The following is a 26,871-nucleotide window of genomic DNA, read 5'->3' on the forward strand; positions in this document are numbered from 1 at the left end:
GAAGGTTTAATGCCATTAAGGAAAGGTTGGGATTGATTTTGGGGCTTAGTTTAGGAATAAGGGGTCAAATGGGGGGCCCAAAATAAGCATTTTTGTAGTTTTCAAACAATAACTTGTGTTTAAGTGTATGAGTCTCGTTGAAATTATACCACAAGTTTCCATATCATGAAGGGATGGTTATTTTTTACAAGGACCTATCGTTAAACACGTTTTATAATTATGGGCAAAAGGGCCAAAAAAAGGGGAAAAACTAGGTTTTTCTGGTCAATGGATAATTAAGACAATGTAAAAGCAGTGCAAGGGAGGTAATTCAAAAACATTTAGAATGTTGGGTATGTTCTGATTTTCCTCCCTTACACCTCTTGTAAATTATGTGTAAAGAAATGTCAAGTTATGGACTGATTGCAAAAAAAAGGGGGGGTAGTAGTTTTCTTTTTTTCCCGCAAATTTCACAAATTTCAAATTTTTGAAAAGTTTGAAGAAGAAATCTTTACTTGCACAATATTGCGCAATATATTTATAAGATCTTGACATACGTTTTGTGTCAGAAACTCATATTATGTTAAAAATTTGATCACGATCCAAATTCAGAGCTTTATCCATCTTGAATGTTGTGACCATACTTGCACCAACTGTTCAGGGTTTGACTTCTGCGGTCGTATGAAGCTGCGCCATGCGGAGCACCTGGTTAAATTTGATATCAAGTAAAAGAGAGGCGAAGGATATCAAAGGGTTCATTCAAACTCATAAATCGAAAATAAACTGACAACGTCATGGCTAAAGAAAGTCAAAGACAAAAAGACAAAAAAAACAGTACATAAACCAAAACATAGAAAACTAAATATTTAGCAACACTAACCCCATCAAAAATTCAATAAAAGATACACCTCTAACACAGCTTCAGTCTCCGGGTTGTTGGCGAGGGTGATCAACGGAAATGCAAAATCTTCATTCTAAAGAAAAGCCTACCATCTGCAGGTTTTTTTCCAGAAATTTACATATTTTAAAACAGTTTAAAGATGTAAGATATCTAATTGATAGTTCGTTCATGAAAATGTATATTTATGAAATTCCGAAAGAAAGAAAGACAGAAAGAATGAAAATTGCTCATTTGTACTGAACAATACGAAAAATAGGGATATGGTGTTAAATCATGACAAAATATCCCAAGCGCACTTGTAAAAAGTCCTGCACAAAATAGCGTTTTGATTATGATTGCTTATGAGGCAATGAATCGTAGAAGAAAAAGTGCCTATATGTGTTATAGTAAGGCATTCAAGAATAACGCAACCGCATCAGGTTCATGACTTTCCTTCTTTTTTTCTTTTACGTATAACGTTACCTATTATTTCTTAATTGCTATTACAGGTTGTGAAAATGTTGGTTATAGTTGTAGCTATTTTTGGACTTTGTTGGCTGCCCCTTCACGGACTTAATATGGCAAGAGATACCAACCCAGAAATAATGAAATTCCAGTCTCAGAAAGAATATTATGTGTTTCTAGGATTATATTTAACAGCCCATTGGCTAGCTATGAGTAATAGTTTTGCCAATCCAATTATATATGGATTTACTAATGAAAGTTTTCGGGTAAGTTCTAACGTAAAATTACTTATAAAAATCTAAATACATCAGTACATGCTGTGGAAGGCAAATGAAAACAACACATAATAAGTATTAAGCAAAGTAAAAGCGCTTCTACTATTGTTCTTCGTCTCAAAGTCACAGTGAGACCTTCAACACGGAGCAAAAAAAAAATATCAAACAGCATGGCTGCCAACATGTAAATGAAGATGTTTTAACTTCGAAAATCATTGAGACCGACGAAAAACTGTCGGTATACAAAATCACCAAGGCCTACTGGGAAAACACAAACAAATGACTAAATGCATCGCACCTATAATGGGAACTTTTACTCTTTTACTGATTTCAATTTAAAGTTAATATATGGATACTTACATATACCATTTTAGTGATATTCAAACTCATAAATTGAAAACAAACTAACAATGCCATTTTAAAACACGAAAACGATTAATAAAATTGAGAATGGAAATGGGGAATGTGTCAAAGAGACAACAACCCGACCAAATGAAAAAACAACAGCAGAAGGTCACCTACAGGTCTTCAATGTAGCGAGAAATTCCCGCACCCGGAGGCGTCCTTCAGCTGGCCCCTAAACAAATAAATACTAGTTCAGTGCACGGTGTTCAGTGATAATGAACGCCATACTAATTTCCAAATTGTACACAAGAAACTAAAATTAAAATAATACTAACAAAGGCCAGAGGCTCCTGACTTGGGACAGGCGCAAAAATGCGGCGGGGTTAAACATGTTTGTGAGATAAAAAATACATGTAAACAAAAATCTTTTCAAAACATGACAAAATAATAGAATAAAAAAAGGGGACAATACATAAAAATCCGACTTATAGTTGGAGCTTTCACGGGATGAAATATGACTGTATGGTTACCATACCCTTAATTTGTTTGTCAATAATTAGGAAAATTTCAGGGTAAAGCAAGATACATCTGCATTCAGTATAACTGATAAATCTATAGGGATACATTCCTGTCACAAAAATACACGTTGATTTATTAGTGATACTAGTATTTCCTTGTGATTATATCTAAATATAGTTTATGAAGTACTGTTAAGAATTAATGATCAGATCATTGTCTGCAACGCGATTATAGTTCTACAAATTAATGCGCTCCGTGAAGATGCGTAAATATTAAGAATCAATAAATTTGAAACCCAGTGTGTAAAGACATTTTATTAATCAAATTATAAGTATTTACAAGGCTAATAACACTAATAAGGTCACTGTAGAAACATGTCAAATATAAACTATTCATGTAATTTGAATCTGTTATTTCAATTCTTTTGTTTCAACGTCCTATATATCGACAAATTGACAAATAATTCATTTAAATCGGAAGGCTTTTTACAACATGCTTCAATAATTGAATTAGATTTTCGTTGTTATTTGGATGTAAACTATCATGGGACTTTTTTTATTTACATAAATGTTGATTATGTCTGCTTAAGTCAATAACCGTCTTGTGCAAAAGTTTCCGACAAGATGTAGTAACTAAATGAAAAGTCAGACGAGACATTATCAAGCCCATTATAGACACTTTTGAGACTCTAATTGCGACTGACGATAGCAGTAAGGTCAAAAAAAAATATCACAACGAACAATAATAGCAATGATTAAAAAAAACGATAGTTTAGATTCGAAAATAGAGATCTGCAATCTGGAATTTGAGATGGAATTTCAACTTCTAAATACATCGTTCGAGATTCGATATCACAAATAAGAATTCACATTCGTACATTTTAACATATAAAGCCAATGCAAAAGATAATGGTATTTCAGACATAGAACTACACAGATAGCAAGTCGTAGCAAAATAGAAGAGGGAAAAATTAAAATCTTTTAATAAGACTATTGGTAAAATTATCTTGCACAAGGCGGGTGTTGTAAAAAAAACGATATGTATGCATACCAACAGATGAAAACTAAGAGTAAATCCGCAAAAAAACAACCCGACCCCCGATCTAGAAAGACATCTAATGGTGGTCTTTAAATCAAAATACCATTATAATGATAAAAGTGGGCGCTAATATAGACCAGTTTTGCATTATAGAAACTAAAGATATAGGAAGATGTGGTGTGAGAGCCAATGAAACAACTCTCCATCCAAATAACAATTTAAAAAAGTAAACCTTTATAGGTCAATGTACGGCCTTCAACACGGAGCCTAGAATACATTCGACTCCTTTGGATAAATTTTTCATAGATACATGGATTAAATTTTTGTACTCCAGACGCTGACTCCTGTAAATGACAAATAAACATTGACAAGCTCTTACGAGGTTCTTACTGATGTGTGTCGAGTTTAATCCAGTTTTAAGTCTTCAGCACTTTCCGTCCTTATCATTGTAATTAAAAGTTATTCTAATTTATGTGGAAAAACGGTATGTTAAAATCTGTGACATTAAATTATCAAGTTTTGTAAACGAATGGGTTTTTTCCTACTCAGTTTAAGGTTAATAAATTTAAGATGTATTTAGCGACATTAAGCCTATTGACGCTAATGTGTTCTTAGGCGGTTGACATGTTCATTTAATCTCCCTATTATTTTATCAATAATGCGAAGAAATTGAGTGAAAATTAAAAGATTTTTTTCCTCGACAGCTTTTGAAATATGTTGATACATGCAATTACAACTTATATTGTCATAAAACACTTGTCACTATAATAAACAATTTGGCATACTTATTTGTAACAAATATTTCACATATTGACTAAAACAAGGTAGCGCGGAAAGATGCCGACGGAAGTTTTAACTTCCTAGACTGGCTATACAGCCCTCACATTATACAATGTGTTTATAAATTAACAAGCACTTTTCAAATAGTTTAAACAAGTAACCTTTTCTCATTATAGGCAGATCTTATTGTAATGTTACACAACTGGTTGCCGTGTTGTGCTTGTTTGAGAGAGCTTATGATGAGGAGTTACAGTCTGTCTACTTATGATAGTATGATGTACACCAAGCGGAATGCAAGTCAACTCAGACAAACCAGTTGTATCATGAGCAACAGGAAAGTGTCCGGACGTCGGCCATCTAGAAGTATAAATGGACTCAGGAAAATTAGCATGGAAGCAAGCAGACCTCCTTCGGAATATGGATTTCAAAATGGGAATATGGATTCTGAGGATATATCCTGTAAACATTACCACTTGTCAGAACCAAACCTTACAGTTCCTGGGGTACTTACCTTAAACGATGAAACCCAGTCCTCTCGTTTTTAATTTCAAATATTTGACCATTTATAATTTGTTATGCTTCCATAAGTGAATGTCCCCAATCGGGAAATTAACACTCGCCGAAAAGGTTGTCAGGAAAAAATAAATATTACCTCCCTCATATGTCAGGGAAAATAATATTACCTCTCTCATGAATATGCATGAATTTTCAAAATGGACATCCAAATTTTGTTATCCAATATTGTTAAAAGACTAGCGTTAAAACGTACCTCCAAAACTACTGTTCTGAAATTAATATAGAAAGGTTTTGATTCCTTCCCTTCAAATATCGAAAATAGTTTATTCATAGTTTATTAGAATAATTGATTCAGCAAAAAAACAACATCAAGCAAGATCTTGAAAAATCTTTTGTTTATGAGCAGATCCAAATTCTGACTTATATTGCTAAACAATCAATTTTCAAAAAATATCATTGATTATACTTGTTTTCGTAAGTATATATTTCATGGTTTGTCAATATAAGTAATTAGAAACATGACATCGATTTCGTTATTGATACTGATGTCGATTGGTTAAATGAAATGTCGACTCTATTACAGCACAACAGTAAATATATATGGTATGATATAAATTATTATTCACTGTGTCTAGTTCAACCCCGAAATTGCATTCCATGATAAATTTCTTAAATCCTTTCAAAATATTGTTAATTTTATTGCCAAGTGTATACGATAATAAAGACTCACATAGTGCAGAAATGCTATTTTGAAAGTAACTACATGCAAATGCAATCATAAACATTTAGTAATAGGCATATAGTTTTTTGCACAATTAAATATGATCAGCAGTATTATCAAAGACGATAACTTACTCATATTGGCATCTTTGTACGAGACATCTTATAGCCAAATATTTTTTTGTGTAGGCCTGTTCCTTATATCAAAAATGTCTACCAAATACAACATAGACAGCGATCGGTCAGCAAAATCTAATTCTTCGTTTAGTAAAAAAATAAAACAAAGACGGCCAGGCAGATGATAAGTATTCGAAGCGCTTTCCTTGAATAACCTTCATCAGGAACTTTCTGTCAAAAATGTTGACATCAAATGCCGTTCGGAAACCAGGGGTGGTAATCTTTTAATCAAAGGCCAAACTGCTTACGTCCTATTATCTACATATGCACGATATGTGCCGAATTCAAAAACATGTTTTGTTAAATTTACAAAATGGAATATAAGATTGTGACCAGTGCAAGGTACCGACATCTCGGACGAGGTGCAAAGCTGTGCAGTTATATGTTATTTGATTATTTCTAAATTCACGTTTGTTATTGTTGAAATCAGTGTGATATAATTGTTGTGTTATTAAATGTATATGATTTGTATCTTGCTTATTTAATGAGCTTGATTGAATTGAAGTCTGTAAACTTATTACTGAGCTGATATGAATGTTAAAAAGAGCAAAGATAAAACTTCATTAGAAACAAAGTAGGATCATTTTAAAAGTACATAAAACCGATTTTTTTTATAAAAGTAAAAAAACAACTGTTGTATTAATCCTTTGATTATAACCGCGCAGCATTTTATGAATTAGCAATGGTAGGATGCTGATTTACTTCTGTGGATTTAATAATTAGAGGTAATAATATTTCATTAATTGGATTATATTTACTTAGATCATATCTCTCCCTTATCTGATGGGTACCCAGTGCATGCTGTTCATCTGATATCTCAATTATATTACAACGAGTATGTCTGCACCCTCTGCCCGATTGTTTTCAGACTTGTTCTTAAAGGTTTTACTAGTACGCACCAAGTCAAAAGGGAAAAATGATCAAAAATGGAGTTTACTTGAATTTGTATTGTGAATAACATATCATATGACTGTGTGTCTGTATGTTCCACGTCAGTACCCTATCATTCAGTTGTCGTTGGTTTGTGACATAGATTTGTTTTTTTCTGTTTTTCATTGATGAGTCTGTAGATATTTTCGTTTGAATAGTTAAACATCTTGTCATGTTTAGGTTCTTTTAAAGCAGACAATACTGTATGGGTTTTTCTCATTGCTGAAGGCCATACCGTGACCTATACAACTATAAATATGTGTTATATACTTACATCCACGGCATTAAGTTGTCCTCCTTGACAAATATATAATATATTCTTATTTCTAGATAACAGGAACACACACTTTATCATATAAAAAAGAAGATGCATTATGATTGCCACTGAGACAACTCTCCACAAGACACAAAATCACACAGAAATTTTAAAACAACTATAAGTCACCGTTTGTGCATTCAACAATGAGCAAAACCCATACCGCATAGTCAGCCATAACGGCCCTGAAATGACAAATGTAAAACAATTCAAACGAAGATATGCACAAAATATTAACGAAAAACAAATATGTGACACAAACAACAACAATTGAATTCGTGCTCCTGACTTGAGCAGGAAGTATACAGAATGTGGCAGATTAAACTATGTAGATGGCTCTCAACCATTTCTCTATCCTGTGACAGTGACACAACAGAGCAAAACAAGAAAACACTATACAAAACAATAAACAATTATTATAAAGAGCAACAAACAACAACCACTTAATTACAGGTTCCTGACTTGGGACCGACACATTTACAATATGATTGGGTTAAACTAGTTTGAAGGCGCTAACCCTTCCCTTAACTTCGAAAGTGGTTTAATTACCAGTATAAAAAATCTGCTGAAAAAGGCTCAAATTATCAGATGAATGAAAAGAAATACGACTCCAAAAATAGTGGACGTGGACGGGTACTTGTACATCCCAACAACAAAAAGACACCAGGGACAGTACATCCCAATAACAAAAAAACACTAGGGACAGATCTGATAGTACTCACAGTTACTTACAGCTAGTTAAAAGCCAACAATAATTTAAAAAAAACAATCATTCCTATATAAAGACTAAAATATCAATCAGTACGCATCCAACAACAAATGGATCAAGGATAATGATGCATTAACTTTGCTTTCATATATTTGGCTTTAGTTCTTGATGAAGGTACATCTAGGAATGCGCTTCGGAGGCATTTAACTATTAAGTGATTAATTTTTTGCTGAATAGGGAAAAGTGCGATGATTGCCCATTGCACGAAATAAAAAAGGTAGGTATAGTAAAGTGGAGAGAATTAACGTGAAACTTTAGAGGCAGGTACATCTTCTTAACATAGATACCAATTACAAGATATTAATTAAGAATAGTATTTGGGTAACATCTGACATTTTCAAATGAAAAACAAAACAAAATGTCTATAATATAGCTAATTACTACGGCCTATAATAAAGGATAATTATGTTTTCCCAGCAGATTGCTTTAATGAGTTGCTGTATTATGACTTGCTGTTATGTGTAGGTGTAGGTAAGATAACCGTTACTGTTTTCATATGTTGAAAGTCCAAAGGATATCCATACACAAATTTAAAAAAAAGTTTTTACACTAAACGATACGCACAAGGTAGTTTACAATGAAAAAGATGTGCGCAGTTTGGAACTCCTACATGTATTTGCGAGGAGTAAATTTTCTGGACTAACCTTCATCAGGAACGCTCGAAACCCGAATATTTGAAAGCCAAGGATGAAAAAGATCCGAATCAGGTGGAGAGCTATATAACCAAAATAAGCAGCTTATCTTTAATCCAAAGTCAACTTTGAAATGAAACCTTAGTTTCTGGATCATTTATAGATTTACAAACGGACAATTTCAGAAAGGTATGTTGTAAATCATGTCAATTGTGAAGTACTGTCTACTGAGATAACACTATCTTTGGAGACTGATTGTCAACCATGCAGTGGTTGTATCAACCTAGTCCTATACAGATACTGCTCCACATGTGAACGCTTTATTCAATGTTCAAAAACAAATATATCAAACCAAGAAAACTACCTTGACCAAAAATGTTAACCAAAACTTTAACCTGAAGCTAGACAGACGGACGAACGGACGAAAAAACGAACGAACGCACAGACCGAAAACACAATGCCCCTAAGTGGGCATAAAAACCTCTCACACACGACAACGGTACGTGTAAACAACTAACGTCATTGAAAACTAGGACCTGGGCAGTAAAGTTAACAGACCTGAAAATGCATAATTATAACACAAAAAGAAATAAGGTTGTTATATAACTTCGAAACAAAGTTATATACACGTTTTTATTGTATTCATTTAAATGAATGTTTACAAATAAGAAACAAAATGCATTATCTGGTATCCAGTGCCCTATGGTATAGTGTATCTTACATAATAAATACTATAATTAAACGTAAGATAAGATTGAATTTTATAACAAAATACAATTATATGTAATTAAATATTGAAGCCATTGTATAGAACGGCACAGAATATAAATATTCCATACAAATTTGAATAATATTATATAACAAAAGATAAACATGTAAAACACCTTTCACAAAAAGTTAAAGAAATTAAAAGTGTGATGAGGCGGTCACACTTAACTATAAGTTGGAGATGGAAATAATTGGAAAAACTGTAAAACGGGTTGAAGCAGGGTAACGAATATTAAGAGACAGACAGTGGTTAAAATTGTTGAAATAGCAAAAGAAGAATAAAGGTGATAGATACAATTGAGAAAGGAAATGGTGAATGTGTCAAAGCGACAACAACACGACCATAGAGCAGACAACAGTCGAAGGTCACCAATGGGTCTTCAATGAAGCAAGAATTTCCGCACCCGTAGGTGTCCTTCAGCTGGCCCCTAAAACATATGTATACAGTACAAAGATAATGGACGTTATACTAAACTCCGAATTTTACACAAGAACCTAAAATTAAAAATCGTACAAGACTAACAAAGGCCAGAGGCTCCTGACTTGGGACAGGCGCAAAATTGCGGCGGGGTTAAGATGTGTCTCTTTGCTAATCGTATATTTTTGTAAAAACCTCGAATATTAACCAAAACACCCATATACATGCGAATATTTAAAAAAAAATGAAAAATATTATTAAAATTTCATAAAATATGAATAAAACAACAAGAATTCATAAACGATATATTATTGTAATCCTTACTGGATTGAAATTTTCCTTTGTTAAAATACTTATCTTAAAGCTATGAAAAGCCAAGACAGGGGTCTTTTTAAATCTTTGAACAATTAAAGTGAAATTGGTTTTTAATATTGACAATTAATAACAAAGGCTTATATATCTAAAAAAAAATATTTCACCTTAACTTTAATTGTCATGATATGAAACTTTACACACTTTTTAAATTTTTATTTTTAATTCATATATATTAACAGTCAAAACAAGACTGCGTACACCGGGTTAAAGATGAAAATATTTTACATGGATTTAAAATAAAAATCTAAAGTTTAGAATTTAAATAATATTTATAAATATACGAAAATCTATATAATTAAGAAAATAAAAATAAAGACAACTGTGTTCGCCTATATGCCTGAACTTGCCATGTGTTGCTCCGTATGTCAAAAAAATCCATGGCGATAAGGAGGGTGGATCCAGTGGCGGATCCAGGGGAAGGGTTCCGAAAGAAGATGTGGTATGATGGTCAATGAGGAATCTTTCCATTCAAGTCACATTTTTTTTTTTAAGAAGACCATTATAATAGGTCAAAGTAAGGCCTTCAACACGGATCATTGGCTCACCCCGAACAGCCAACTATAAAGTTTGAACATAGTTTCTTTTTTTAAACTTGTCAGTGAACACTGAATTATGCAAACCGTTGTGTAATGGACATTCACAAATGTTTATAAAAGTGAAAAAAACAGGACACATTAAGAAAAATAAAAAATAAATGTAGTCAAAAACATACATCAACATACGATCTCGTCCACAATGGTCAATCGCCAATATCATGTGACAAGTCTAAAATCTCCCTGAGACCAGACAAGTAAACTATAAATAAATTGGTCATAGATGGACACTTATCAGAAAAACATACAAGCCAAATGTTTAACAGACATAATAAAAGATCATGAAAGGACAAAGATAATCACTTTCAATAGTCTTGTCCCTAAACAAGAACAAAACATTTTAAAAGATGGCTTAACGTTTTCAAGTCTAAAACCACAGTAAAGACCTTGGTAAATATACTATGAAATGACAAAAGATAAATTTGATAAAAATTTACAAAATAACAACAAAAGTGAAACATCATTGGCAATTCAGAGTCATTTTTACTGAACCATCACATGTGTACTGTAACCTAAATAAAGGTTACGACTATACACTACCAACATAATCAGTCATCTTAAAGAATTCACCACAGCGTGAGAAAGCATGACAAATTCCGAATCCGTAGAAGATGCCACTTTAAGCATTTCTATTCCGTATCTCAACTACATACGTTAACTTTACCAATACTGAATATACACTAGCGAACAAATGTTTCAAATCATTGTTTCTTTCCGTGAACTGGTCCAATAACTTTGTATGTCTTTCTAAAGAAAGCATCAGTGACACTCTGTGGTAAATACATCAGTATCGTCGCTCGAATGTATGTAAGCCAGTGAGGAACGTATCTACACTTCGGATCCTCTCTAGTCACGGCTTCTACCATCTGATCGATCACCTCCTCAACGTTACTCCTAGCACGCTTCATCTGTTTCGATATTGTATCTAAAAACGATTCAAAATATGCTTCCCCATAGACATCTTTTATCTCGGATGGAGTTTCTGCCCAGGATTTCCTATTTTGAGTGATGAGATATTCCTCGGATGCTATTGGAGTTCTACAATGATGATATTTCACATGACACATTATTTTTATGTACAGATACAAATAACAATGTCACGTTTAATTTTTGTTTGTTTGTTTGTTTGTTTGTTGTTTTTTTTTTTTTTTTTGCTGATATCCTCTTGTTTTGTTTGTTTGTTTTCTTTGCTGATATCCTCTTGTTTGTTTGTTTGTTGTTCCAGTTTGGTCATAAACAATGATTCCATTCTTCTTTATTGTTTTGACGTATTAATTTTAAGGGGATTGCACTGAAATGTATTGGTTCAATTAGTTGTGGGTTCAAATTATTATATTTGTCCAACTTCACTTAATGAACAAGACGAGACGCAATGTACACTACACTGACCGAGACAGTGACCAACACAAATAAACTCATAAAAATTAACGTTTCTGAAAAGAAGGTGTAATATAGTATTTAACAACGAACACGGACCATGCAGCATACCGTATGACAAACTGACAAATTGTGGTCAAATTCAATATAAATTAAAACAGATGATGTGAAGTAAAACATGCCGATTAAAAATTCTATCTTTACGATGTTAAATATAAAACCAATGACTCACTTGTATAATCCGGGTTCTACAGTAATGACACGCACTCCAAACTTTGCCATTTCTTGCCTCAGTCCATCAGAGAATGCGATACAAGCCTTCTTAGACATTGAATATGCAGCAAACGCCGGAACAGTGAATCGGCCTGCAATATAAAGTTAGTGTTTTTTTTCTTTTCTTGATGGAAGAAGTGTTTAAAGAGTATATGTATTTGTCTTGGTGGACGAAGTTTTTGGATAATCCAAATCCTTTTAAACATTGTACCATACCTATGCAGTATAAGCTTTGCTCATTGTTTATGCCGTAAGGTGACCTATAGTTGTTAATTTCAATGTCATTTGGCTTCTTGGGAAGAGTTGTTTAATAAACAATCATACCACATCTTCTATTTTATAATTTCTGACATTTTTGGAAAGGAATTGCATCGTTATATTACACTTTGTTTCGCAGTTGAATTCCTAAAGAGGTGAAACCGTAGTCGGGGTTTGGTTTGAGTCTATTTTATACTTGTTTTTCAATGATTGAATGTTGGTTGCTTAACTTCCAGTGACAATTATTTCAAGCATGTTCATGATGAAGGTAAATCAACAATAAATACAATAGATGGGTCCTGTAATATAGGTCGTCCGGGATGAAGATCTGAGCAATTTTGCTATACCACTAGAAAATATGGGTTTATTGGGTAAGAACAGAATATTTTTAGGTTATTCGCGGGTTCTAAACGAATTAAGTGCGTTGAACTCTCCGAGTTCGCACGCGGTTTCAGATCGGCGTCCCCATTTTGACCGGACATGGCTGCGTACTTGTACATCCTTATCAACCAAACGGACGTCCAACTTTGGTAAATGTTTATCATAAAGTCTTTGAAAATCGCAGATAATTTGAATGTAGGTCATATGTATGTATTTTAAATCATGACTTGGTTGAAAATTTAAAAATAGGGTCCTCTCAATGGTTTCTATATCAACGAGTATTTAACTGAATAGATAATCCACTAAATTACGAATTCTCTTCAAATATTATATAACAGCTTTCGAAATCACTGTCTATTTCATACAAAATTTATTAAGGTAATGACATTCTCTTACGTGGGGATTGTGTTTGTCTCATGTAAAATTTATTAAAACAGTGCAATAAAAGTATCGCGCGACTTAGTCTTTCACCTCTTACGACCTTTTTATTTTGAGTGTATGTAGACTAGTTAACTTTTGGAGAGAAAAAAAAACAATTAAGCGAAATCCCTGTAGCAATAAAACATATGGGAGGTGTCACAAACCTTTTAAATAGTCCAAATCTTAAACCTTGCTACATATAGCATTAACTACTAATGATATTGTCTTTAGGGCCATGTATTTAAATAAAATCTATTTTTAAGCACGATCTAAGTTTTTGGTGTTTTTTTTTTTAGAAAAGGCCATGTTATATTTTAAATAGTTTTCCTACATATAAGGTATGTTTACATTAGTTTGTTGATATTATTAATATCCAAGAAACAAATCAACGCATGCGGTTCTAAATCCATTTGTTTGCAATTACAGCTGATATTTTGTTGGTTTTTTTCGCTGTTAATTGGGTCGTGTCATGCCTTGTTATTTCTTTTAATTCGGGTGCTACTGCACTATATATCTTTCACATTCAAAAAAAATGCGTGGTCATGATATGAACAATCATGTCACAATACGTTTGTGATTTTACTATCAGTAGAACTAATATCCTGCTATGTTTTGTATGCCTATCGATTTTGAAGCGATACTTAGTGTACTGGTTAAGGTCAAGTTACAGTGATTTGGGTCATGTCACAGATTGTCTACATATTATTGTATATATATTGCGGCATGCGAAACTTTAGCCGAAAATCGAAAACAATAAGGATTTTGTAAAAAAAACATTTCTGAAATATTATTTTATGAAATATTTCAAAATGGATTTACAATTATAGAAAGAAAAAAACACCTCAAATCGTGAATAACTTTCTTAAATTTGTCTTACAATCATAAATCTCAAAAACTAAACCAAGATTTTTTTTCGTTTTGAAAAATGTCTACAAAGCAATGACCCCTTCATAAGCAGACTATTTGCATTTTGTTTTTCCTTAATTAGTTTGATTCTTATAACTTCTACATTTGAAGAAAAACATGCACACATAAGTGCATTTGATTTACTGTGCATCTCGGTGACTGGGATGTTCATGGATTAACACTTAAAAAAACACTTTAAAAAAAAATCAAGAAAAACGATCTTAAATATGCACAAATAGTGTACTGTGGATTCATTATAATTCGTTGGATACCAACTTTCGTTGATTTTGTGGATACAGGTGAACCACGAAATTAAATGTTCAACGAATAACAAATTTTCTAATGGCTTGTATGCCACGAAATTAAACATCCACGAACATGCAGGTGTTCCTTAATCCACGAAAATTGGTACTCAAACCAATAAATGAATCCACAGTATTAAGTTTACTGTGCATGTCAGTGACTAAGGGTTAAAACTAAAAACACGTTAAAAGGAAAACAAAACAAACCTTTAGACCAAATATGTTTATAATCATTTATTAAATACTGTAAAATTTGACAGCTGGTTTAATGTTTTAAGCGAAATATATTTATCTTATGACAATTTTCAATTTATAACATATAAAGTACAATAAATATTTCTATAAATCCTTGATATGTCACGAATTAGAGTGTACTTTAAATATATGCAGTGGGAACCATTCAATCTTCTTTAACATCAAATAAGTACAAATTATGAATGTGTTCTTGATATTTATCTGTGGTATAAATGAATTATGAAAGGAAGACAAGCTCATTTATCGCACTCAGTTGACCCTCCCTCAGGCCTAGTAACGTATTCAAGGTCACGTCTAACTAAATCGGCCAAGGTAAGTACAGTCGCCCAAAATAATATCGTTTTATTTTTTTAATAATTGACCAGTGAATTCAGTGTTGAAAAGACGATATACCAATTCTTGAAACGATTCGGCAGTTTAATCTTATTATGTTTTGGCTAAATAATTAATTGCAAAAATGTCGATTATTATGGGGCAAACTTTGCTATACTTTCGGCTTTTAAAAACGGTGGAAATTTCACAATTTTCAAACACAATAAGGGTTCGCGGGTATCGGTCGTTTCATTCAATGGAATCGAGGGGAGTAAGCGTTTATTTCACTTTCAAATGAGGCCAAAAACATGAAATTAAGGTAAATTTTTGTTTAAAAAAATGTAAAATCTTAGTTTATATGTGTAGAGTATCAAATGAGTTTTTTTTAAATAGATGTCAGAGAAGCAGATATACAGGACAGACAAAACTTTATCACAGCACATGATTAGGTGTCAATCCAATAGTGTTGAACAGGAGAACACTGGATATGGTATCAATCGAATGGTATTAAATGAAATTTTAAAAACTTTTTTTTTCATCTTAAAATCGTTTTTCTTGATGATATCAGGGGACACATTTTCGAAACCTAAACGGTTAGAATGTCATATGCATGCAAAAAAAATTCTTTGAAAATAAATTATATTTCCCACAGCTAAAACATTAATACTTAATTTCTTGACTGATATTAATTTATCGCAAAAAACACATGTGTCCTTGCTCACAATTTGATAATTTTCTTGTATGCATAATATCTTACCTGCTAAACTGGCAACGTTAATTACTCGTCCCCCTCCCTGTCTCAGTAAAGGTAAAGTTGCTTTAGTTACTCTAACCACGCCTAACACGTTTACATCAAGTAGTTGTTGAAACTGTTCTACAGCACACCATTCTATTTCTTGAAAAACTGCAATGCCAGCGTTATTTACTACTGCCCATAAAACTGCAAAAATACAAGAGAGCTGCATTAATACTTAAATGAATGGGTCTTTAAATAAAACGTGTGTTAGCATAAATAATGTCAACTTTATTGTTTTCGAGTAAAGAACAACAGAAATATATTGAAATTCTTTTTCACGATTTTTTTCTATCGACATTCTTATCATCAATAATGATACCTATCCGATTGCTTATTATCGATTGTGATTTCTACCAAGATACTTGTTATTAATTGTGATTAGTTTTTACATTCTTGTTATCGATCGTGATCACTATTGACACTCTAACCATCGATTGTGATTTCTATTAACATGTATATTATCGATTTAAATTCACATCGACAAGCATATTGTCGATAAAGATTCTATCGATTAAGGTTTATATCGACATGACTATACGCGATTATGATAACTATCGGCATTCAAATAATCGATTCTGATTCATATTAACAGTGAGAAGCTATAATTTTTTGGGGGGAAATTGTAACTACATTTATTGGTGTCGTATTATTTTTAACAATCATTGTATGTTAAAAATACATATCTTTTTTCTTATCGCTGCAAAATTGATTGAAATAACAGACACTTGTTATCAAATAGAACGTTTCTATGTATGTTGGCGTTTATATTTAAAGCAGTTCAGCGTTACTGTTGTTCCTTTGGTTTCCGCGTGTAGTTGGTGTGTTACACTCAGTTTTGGTTTGTAACCAAGATTTGTTTCAGTTAAGACTATATACATGTATGAGCAACGGTATACTTATATTTCCTTTATATTCGTCTACTGTTAGTAAATGAAAGCAGTAGAAATACGCTGTTACTTCTAGAGTTATCTGAACCTGTCACTAGTGTCATTTTTGGTAAAGACTGGAAAATAACATTTTTAAATTAATCTGTTCAATTTTGTGTGTTAACTTGGCCCACTCAAAACATGATCTTAAAGCGGATTGCCTCATTTCTGTGTTCAAGTTAGTAGTCATCGAATTGGTAGCTTTCTTGTGCAGGTTTGGTATTGTGTGCGACGAAAATGTTTCCCCTTCAACATTTTGCCTGTATCAAGTCAGACTTCTTGACCATGAGTGTGTTGGGATTTTGTTTATGTTATTTTTGGAGGGGTGTAGGAATCGGATGATGGTGGTTTGTGTGGTCTGAAGAACTGTCAAATATTGTTGGTAATTTGTGTTATCCTTTCATGTTTTACCATTGCCGTTCATCTTCTGTTTAACGGCTGCTATCATTCCTCTAACTTTCCAATCATCTGTCACATCTAGATGTACGATGTTTAATCTGTCAGAGCATGACTCTTTCAGCTCACGGGCCCCTTCTCTGTCTGGGGCCAGACATCCAGCAAATACAATGAAACCTTTGGCATCTAGACGTCTGGCAAGTTTATTTCCAAATCCACTATCACAACCTGAAAACGTTATAACATTAATCAGTTTATTTATATTAAAGACCAAGTGGTGGCCTTTAATGTTGTTTGTTCTTTGGTCGGGTTGTTGTCTCTTTGACATATACCCCATTTCCATTCTCAATTTTATAGTATAACAATAAACTGTTGACACATTGTTATGTGTCGAATTTTGTTATTGATGGAAACACGATGATATTTAAGAAGCAATACTTTATCATGCAAGTCGAGCTATATATTCAGTCAAAGTACCATGACTTAAGGTACAGGGCCAAACAATCTCCATAAAACCACCAATACTCTTACCCATAAAGTGGCATAATCACAAACTTTCACATGTAAACTTAGCAAAGGCGAAAATCTAGTAAAAGTGATATGATATTTGTTGACATATACCCCATTTCCATTCTCAATTTTTATAGTATGACAATAAACTGTTGACACATTGGTATTTGTCGAATTTTGTTACTGATGGAAACACGATGATATTTAAGAAGCAATACTTTAACATGCAATTCGTGCTATATATTCAGTCAAAGTATACCATGACTGAAGGTACAGAGCCAAACAATCTCCATTAAACCACCAATACTCTTACCCATAAAGTGGCATAATCACAAACTTTTACATGTAAACTTAGCAAAGGCAAAAATCTAGTAAAAAGTGATATGACATGAGTTGTGATGAGAAAAATGTAAACAGTGAAAATTGCATTTCTAGATAGTTGGTAAAAGCATTAATACATCTGGTTTGTTTCTGTTTTAAGAATTTGATAACTGCATAATCTGAAACCAACATCAAAATAAGAACTTATTACTTCTATTTACATTGAATATATAAATGCTCTCATGGATCTCGGATAGAAGATATGACACAATCTATGTCAATGTGGGTTTTTTTAAACAAACACGTCTGAAACATGAAAATAAATGTCTAACCTTCTTTGACCCCTGTCCCGAGTCGCAAAGAAAACAGTCAGTTCCTCACCATGGAATTCTAAATACGTGACAAGTAAAGTCTTTCATTTTTCAGTATTTAGTGACAGTAGCATTCACATTGGTGTAAAATCCTTTTATCTATTTGTTACCCATTTCTTTATCCGTTTTACCCGGAACAACACACAATGCTAAATCTCTATTATGTTATTATTTAATTTTCCTTGAAAGTATTTGAATGAAATATTTGACACTGATCGTTAAATTTCAACAGTTAACTGATAAATGATAAAATGAAAGTACTTTGTAGTACATAAAATCGGAAATGAGAAAAGTTTTAGAGACATCAACCAGACGAAAGAGCAGAAAACAGCACAAGGCCACCAATGGTTAAACGCATCTCTTTTTGCTAGTGAAAAAAGAATACACGACCAGATGAGGAGAATAAAGGCACGTTATGTCGTCTATCTGAAGTCACGTGATCGTCAATGGATAGACTAGGAACCTACATGTATTCAATTTCCATAGCAGAAATGAACAATCGTTTTACTGTTGTCTTCAGGGATATAATTTTAATATATATATGGACAGTTTTGAGAGGTAGCTGTACTTTCTATCAACGTGTTTTGATCAACATTTTAGAAAATAAATCGTAACTACTTTTAATAATTGTTTATCTGATATTAGATCTCTGTTCACAGTATGGAAGATTACTTTCTCATTAGATTATATCTATAATATGACTTTTTTTTTGCCAAAACCTGTAAATTTGACTGATAAATGATAGCACTTTTAAATAGTTATTTGAAATGATCGTCGTCTAGTTCAAATTTCAGGAAGTCGGTTAAATTTCAGTCAATTAGTTCAAGTTTTTAAGGTGAAACGTGTCATCTTCTGAATATAGAATGTTAAGTGGATATACTTATTAAATATTTGAATGAAAACGAATCTTTTATTTCCGTTTGGACAATTTCTACTCAACTAGGTCGATGAAGTTTTACTGTTTATACCGGGTTTTTTTTACAGAAATAATCTTACTTTGTAATTTTTGTTCATGGTCGTTTATGGTGCATTCAATATGCTACCACTGACGTCCGGTCTGAATAGGGCCGTTCAGTCCATGGCATGACGAAAAAATTCATGTGTGTGCAATCCAGTACAAATTTATCACTAGTACGTAAAATGCCTCATAAGACTCATCGGTTCTGTTCGAAAAAAACCAGTTCTAAAATTCAATTATGCAATTGAAGGGCATTAATTGTTAAACAAAAATTCTACTCATTGACAATTAACGAGCTTCATAAACAGTTATGATTGATTGTATCCGATTGCTATGCAAATAAATGTACTACATACACAATTCAGACGAGAGAAAAGCAAACAATGAATCAAGTATGTATACGATCTGTAAAGCTATGGTCGACTGACAATTACGGCTGCCATTAGATGATGATGATGGATCGCTGTTGTAACGTCCAGTGGCAAATTAATAGGCATATTCAGGACGAGAACATGTTAATGTAAAATGCATATCAACCTTGCTGAGCCGAATATTTTTTGCAATTACTACTTTTATATGCCGTGTTCTTAACAAAAAAGTAGCAAATACAAAGTTTAAAGTCTTTGATTAGACGCACTGCGTTCGAATCCACGACCTCTTTCACTCGAGGCGAACACACCAGCACGAGAACACTGAGGCAATGCCTGTCATAAGAAAAGAAGGTATGCTGTTAAAAAAGTGTTTTGAAAATTGTCTGTACATATGGATTCCTAAGATGTTTTGTAAGATTGATTGATTGTTGGTTACTTTATGCCGCATTAGCACAAAAAGGCTATATCGCGGCGATGTTTTGTAAGAAGTCTATAGCATACATAGAGAATAACAACCAAGTATTTACATCTTGGTCATGACGCTTAGCTAGAAATTATCAGTTAATCCTTGTATCCATAAGGTTCAGTTAGTTATACTTTGATTACCCTCTGTAACCGATCCTATCATTAACATTTTCTCACAGTCATTTGGGCATCAAGCAGTTAATTGGTCTTACGTGCTATAAGTTTACCTCACGCAATTATTGAATGAACTTACATAATACTTTAGTAACAAAGTAGTAAACCACATTATTGGTTATACCACAAAAGATCTAAAAACATAGCGGAAAACATCCTTGTCGATTTAATAAACAGAAGCTGTGTATCGTCAGATGTAATCGCCAAACAAATATTTCAAATTTTAACGGGGTTTACTTGTCAATGGTCTTTCAGTGTCATTTATTTCTGACGTCTGCCACAAGAAATCAGCGGGAAGTTATTATATTTTAATTGTACAGCGAAAGATGATTAAACTAATTTCGTGGAAATGTTATACCTAATTAAAATACATTATAAAATTGAACGGCTGATTGACAACTAGATTTTACCGCACGGTTAATAAAACAGCGCGGCTAGTATAAATTTAATTGCAGCTATGCGTGCATGTAACTCTCCAAAATGTGCCTTGATCCCTCAAATGAAATTGGTTTTCATAATCTAATTTACCTCCAAATGTCTGCTGACCCGAACAATTGTGTTTATTCCTTCCAGCGTTTAAAACCGTCTGGCTAATAACAGTTTAAAAATAAAATAACTTGGATACAACACAAAGTCATATAAAAGTGTTAAATTCTTTTCTGTAATGAATTACACTGCGTTTAAAAATACGCCCTAAAAATGTTATTTACATTTGAGTTAGATTTGATCGTTTGAGAATCTTCAACGGACCATGGGTAATTTTATTGTTCGTACCCCACAAACAAAAGTAAAGTCTTCATTGATTGAATTTCCAGTGTACGACGTTGTTAGCTTCCGTTTCTGAAAATATTACCCAGAATGCATAAGATACTGGAGCGGGAAATTAGCCAACAGCATATAAAACTTTGAAGTTCGATTGGCCTAAATTACGTAAAAACATATGATAATTTATGATCAGATAAAAAAAATACTAAAGGAGTTTTCAAATTCAATATTTTATTTGAAAATTTTGAACTAAACATTAAAGAGTTGAATTGAAAATAGTATTTAAATATATTTTTGGAAGTGATTGTCACATATTTTGGCGTTGTTTAAATCGGTTAAATTAATATACATCATATGTATAAATGTATTAAAGGTATTTTAAGCAACTATCGAACTGTATAGCAAAATAAAGACAGAGCTCATTGTCAGTATGTTGAGCTTAATGTCATGAGCTCGACCTATTAATATGATTCTGTGTGTGAAGAATGATGCAACGATATACTTCCATTTTTTTTAAAGGTAGTTTTGAATAATGTTTATTTTTGTATGATAAACCATAATTTTATGTTCATTACAACTCTCTGTATACATTTTGACTATAATTATGATAAAGTGTAAACTAACCGACTTTGTTACATATACAGAAATCAAGATTAATTATAGCCTGGGCTCCTGACTAACTGATCGACGCGATGCAGAGGTTGACTTATTTTATCGAGCAACGCATCCTGTTTTTTTCTGAACCATATTCTTCTGCAACTTACTTATTTGTGCATGCAAGGAATTTATAATGGCAAATCAAAACTAGTATAAGAAACTGTTATAAAATAACCTATATTTTCCCATGTTTCCATTAATGTTTTATCTTTATCATGTTATGGTTTTATACGCATCATGTTTAGAATAGTCTAGCAATATAAAGGATGAAGGGTGAGATATTTGACAATGTTTACATGGCAAATAATTTGGTTTCCAAGTTAATTAATAGGTTACTCTTCCATCTTGATAATATGTCTATAGGGGTCTAGACAAATTAAATTTGTCCTGTAAAAACTAATTTAACATATTAACTTTTTTTGCAGTTTAATGAAATTGACACGCGTATTGCTGGTGTGAAAATCGAACTCGATTCTAGAAGCAACAAAATTTCCGTTCTTGTTCTGAAAGCTATTAGATCAAATTAAAAGCCAATTGGATGGAAAAAGACTAGTATTCGGTCACTTTTCGTATAATATCTGAAAGTCAATATTACGACAATAAACGTCTCTGTATCGTTTCTGCTTTAAGTAAATTGGCAATGTACGTAGATCTTGAGATGTGCGCAGCAAAAAGTTTGGTTTCTGAACTGCAACATTCTGAAAGTTGGTATAGGTAATGATAGTTGGTATGAATGACTTCATTCAAAATCGTCTTCAATAAGGTGTTAATACAATTGTGAAAGATTTCATTTCCATTTGTAATGATAAAATTCCTATCATTGATGCATTTTTTTAACTATAAGATCGACAACTCACCTGTAATAATAACTATCTTGTTAGCGGGTGAAACATATCTTCCCTTTTCAGGTAGCAATAAAATGCAAGCACCAATAAAGCACAAACCAGACCACAGAATACCTATATCCAATTTCCATAACAGAAAAGAGACTGCTAATAACGCATATCCAAGCTTTGTGTACATATTGTTATTAAAGACTCCTTTCCGTCACCATTTTATAAATTAATCTTTACCTGGGTTTAAACTTCACTCCAATTATATGTTTACACTATGACGTTCTACCTTGAAGGGTGATTTTTCACAGGTCAATAAACTTACAGTACTTTATGTCGTTAAATACTTTTATATAAAGATTCTACTATGTTACAACGTAAGAGATAAGAAAAACACACCATGCCGTGAATCCTATGGGTTTACTAACTTGATAAGTTTTTCTATTTGTAAATGCATCTGTTTTGATATATCTTGTTTTGTATCAAAACAAACACGAACTTGGTTATATACCTGTATTTCACTTAGGAACGTAGAAATGAGAGAAAGTTGGATATTAGTAATCACGTTCAGACATTATATTTGTAAGCGATGTAGAAGTTATGTAAACATGCACTATTTGCTTACTATAAATTGCATTTAAACGCATATAATTGGTATTTTTGTCACATAGAAAAATGTTGGCTACACACGTGGACTAAAAAGTGAGGAACAGGAATAATTTCGCTTGAATATTTTTCTACGTTGGCGTAGTGCACACGTGCTTTGTTTACTAACTATTAATTTTTTGTATAATTGGTCATTTTTCATCTACAAAAAACATTGGCCACTCCCCTGGACTAACATATACGAGGCAGGAACAATTTTACTTTTTTTTTTCTCAAATTGTCTGGTTTTCTTTACCTGTCCAATATACTCTCATTTTCTAGTGGTAGTCCACAATTTCTCATTCACAGCGGCAGACCCAGAACTTTTCTTAATGAGGGCCCGCTCCCGTCATGCTTCAATGATTCCCTATATAATCACATATTTTTTCCCATAAGGGGGGGGGGGTGTCCCAGGCCCCCAGGATCCGTCTATGCTATGTCCATCCGACCGGCCTCTAATATAGGACTTAATTATTGCATTTATTTTAAACCTTTTCTCGTCCTGACCAAGCATGAAATATTTGGCATTGAAGAACACTTGACCAACCAAAGGGTCTATAGATTATATAGTTGCTGTTTTGTTTACGTGAACATCTACGCCTTTTATGCTTAGTTCCAGACTTGCATTGTGTTTACAATTTACAACTTCACTAAATACTTTGAAGTTGCAACAATTCGTATGTAAACAGCTTACAAAAGCTTGCATTTGGTTCATGACTGGATTTATCTAGATTTTATATGATGCGAATATTTCAAACCAAAGTTCTGTCGATTAAAAGTATTTTTCAATCAGATGTTAATTCAAATAATTGGAACAATACAAGCAAGAGATTATAGAAGAGATTATAGAAGAGAACATTGAATTGATTGATTGATTGATTGATTGATTGATTGAGATTGATTGTGTTTAAACAGAAGACAAAAAACGAGCCATGTGATCAATTGATAGTTTTTGTGCACCGCAACATACATCCTATTTTTGTCATATTTAGCACATCTACATCTACAAATTATATTATGTTGTTCGCTTACTGATTTTTCTCGTCCGGGGATCGATTCTTAAAATAGCATAATAAATTGTACCAACTATACTATATCACATGCAGATGTCCAAGTACAAATATTGCTGTTTCTCTAACCTGTGCAAAACACAGGATAAATTGTTTATGTTTGCTTTACGCCTGGTTGAATGCATTTCAAGACAGAAACAATTAGAAGTTCATTCAAAATATATGATCTGCATAATAACATTAACGGTACCAAATTTCTACTTAAAATGCACATTTTGACAATAAAAAGTAAAAGCACAAAAATACTGAGAATCCAATCGGAAAGTCCATTATAACATGTCAAAATCAAATGACAAAACACATAAAAAACGAATGGACAAGAACTGTCATATTCCTGACTTGTAACAGGCATTTTCAAATGTAGAAAATGGTGGATTAAACCTGGTTTTAAAGCGCTAAACCCCTCACTTTGATGACAGTCCCATCAAATTCCGTTATATTTACAATGATTTAAAATGTTACTTCATTGATGCTTGCAGCTTTAATATTTGAAAGTGTAGTACCTTATATAAACCTTGAAGAATCAAGAAGGACCGAAAGTGAATACAAAACTAGACAATGAATTGAAAGGTGTGAATTTTGACAGTTATTGGTAAATGAGAGGATACAATGTTTAATGATACGGATAGACATGTTGACCGCTCAAAAAGTTGTCGTAACAAATACAGAATGCATTTGAAGTTGCCTTTCAGACATAGATTATAACGGAGACACCACCTAACGTAGTATTGGTGCTCCTTTTCTTGCCGCCGTGTTCTTTTATGCATATAAGGCCGACTTCATACAAGAGCTTCTGATGTAGAATGAAAAGAAGCTAGCTGTATAGCATTATATAAATAACACATAGCTGAGAGGGTGATAGAGCAGATTGGTACCCCGAGAAAACATTGTCAACCGCGGCGAAGCCAAGGTTGACAATTTTAACTTCACGTTCCGCTATATATAAATGGTGTCTTCTTACTAAATGATTTAAAGTTTGTTGACTATGTTGAACGCATATTTCACATTGGACTTAAAACAAATGATACAATACAGTTAAGACTGCCCCATATCAAACAAAATGCCTGATGAGGAAAACTTTACATTTATATAACGAATATGACAAATAAAAATTGTGTTTAGGGGGTAAATGATTTCTCTCTCTCTATATATATATATTAAAAAGGGTAAACAATTTAAATACGTACTATGGGTAAATGATTTATATATGTAATAAGATATATTAACTTTACTGACAAGAAAAACTAGAATTACGTAATACAACTTTGTTGTTATTACATATCTATTTGTTTTGTTATGTTTTATAACAATCTCATTAGACTATTGTACGGTTTTTTTTCAATTTCAATGTATCACTTAAAATATCTAAATATATGATATACTTGTTCTTACGTTTGTTAATATTGGCATGTTTGTCGTGGTAACAATCCAATATTCGGACTTACATCAAAAGAAGATAATTTAATTTGATTTGACCACAGATGACAGAACAGGGCAAAGACCCGAATAATTGCCTTCTCTCAGACAATGAGGGTTGGTTGACAACAAAACTTACAGAAAAAAATTTCAGCTTCTCAATTGTGAACTTTGAAATTTTATTGAGTGGCAACATTACAGCTGCGCCTGCAAATAGGGTATATCTCCTTATATCTCCTAGCTGATATGATATTCCAGAGCTTGCATTGCCAATTTTTACCTTAATACACCCTGTTGGAAAGATGCGTGGTTCCGTCTTCCTCGGCTGTTTCGGCGCTGTCCACTACAACATCAAGAGGTGCGCCGACTGGGGTTATATCAAGTCCCAGCCCGAAACCACATGGCTGTCCATCCCTGCCTTTACACTTTACTGCTCAGACCTTTTCCTCCACAACCACATTGATGATGTCTATGTCGCTTTGCACACATTACCAATCAGCTTACTTCTTTCCCCTCCAACAATACCAAGTGCTCTTTATGCCCTCCACATAGACTGTCCAACACACCCTCTGCTTCGCACTTCCACTGGAAATAATCAAACCCTCCATCCATTGTCTCTACATTCTGCAAGTAGGTCTTGATAATTCAATCTCTTTCTTTCGTTGTCATCTTCTATTCTTTCTTCCCATGGTACGGTTAGTTCCAGTAGGATTGCCTGTTTTGTTGGGCTGACCAAATGACGATTTCAGGTCTCTAGATTGTTGCTGCAATCTGTGGCGGGAATTGTAACTCTTGCTTCAGATCCACCAACATTTGGTAATAGGTTGCTGTTCCCAGCAAACCACTTCCTTCCACATTGTTTTGCTGTCCTTTCTCTCCTCCCTTAACAAAACGGACAAAGGTAATACCTTCCTTGTTCTTTCTTGTCTTCCTGATGTTTCTCTCTAGGGTGTCTGCTGTTGTCCCTAATACCTTGTCTTGTCGCCATGTGTTCCTATCGTCTTTCAGAGCACTCGAGTATGAAGATATTATGTGCTCCAAATTTACTGGCTTACTGCAAAGAACACACTTTGAGTCATCTAGCAATCCCCATGTTGCTTGATTTGTTGGGCTTGGCAATACATCATATACTGACATCAGCTTGAATTGCAACACATGTGGCTCCATCTTCCAGATCTCATTCCATCCTAACTTCAACTGCCTTGCTCCTTCCCAGTT

At 33.1% G+C, this 26,871-nt stretch overlaps 2 protein-coding genes across 2 annotated transcripts in view; one reads left to right on the top strand and one right to left on the bottom strand.

Moving 5' to 3' along the window:
• Window positions 1-5,929, top strand: part of LOC134724670 (prolactin-releasing peptide receptor-like) — a 32,416-nt gene extending 26,487 nt beyond the window's left edge. The window contains exons 2-3 of the mRNA XM_063587837.1: window positions 1,369-1,590; window positions 4,458-5,929. Of these exons, the coding sequence (XP_063443907.1) occupies window positions 1,369-1,590; window positions 4,458-4,826 (591 nt within the window). The 3' untranslated portion in view covers window positions 4,827-5,929. The remainder of the gene's footprint in view (window positions 1-1,368; window positions 1,591-4,457) is intronic.
• Window positions 5,930-8,931: 3,002 nt separating this feature from the next.
• LOC134726188 (17-beta-hydroxysteroid dehydrogenase type 6-like) lies at window positions 8,932-26,265 on the bottom strand. The gene is made up of 7 exons (XM_063590587.1): window positions 26,158-26,265; window positions 21,121-21,188; window positions 20,796-20,857; window positions 17,113-17,325; window positions 15,737-15,919; window positions 12,105-12,237; window positions 8,932-11,533 (listed from the first exon to the last, which is right to left on the bottom strand). Exons 1-7 carry the CDS (start codon window positions 26,263-26,265, stop codon window positions 11,197-11,199), a joined length of 1,104 nt encoding a protein of 367 aa, XP_063446657.1. The 3' UTR covers window positions 8,932-11,196.
• Between the last annotated feature and the right edge of the window lie 606 nt (window positions 26,266-26,871).

Source organism: Mytilus trossulus, chromosome 7 (genome assembly GCF_036588685.1).
Source record: "Mytilus trossulus isolate FHL-02 chromosome 7, PNRI_Mtr1.1.1.hap1, whole genome shotgun sequence".
Classification (NCBI taxonomy): domain Eukaryota; kingdom Metazoa; phylum Mollusca; class Bivalvia; order Mytilida; family Mytilidae; genus Mytilus; species Mytilus trossulus.

Coding starts and splice junctions, on each gene's coding strand:
- LOC134726188 (XM_063590587.1), bottom strand. CDS start 26,265: ATGGATGGAGGGTTTGATTATTTCCAGTGGAAGTGCGAAGCAGAGGGT. Junction 21,189..26,157: donor TATTGTTGGAGGGGAAAGAA/GTAAGCTGATTG, acceptor TACGTAATTTAG/GCCAATCGAACTTCAAAGTT. Junction 20,858..21,120: donor CAGTATCTTATGCATTCTGG/GTAATATTTTCA, acceptor AACTGTTATTAG/CCAGACGGTTTTAAACGCTG.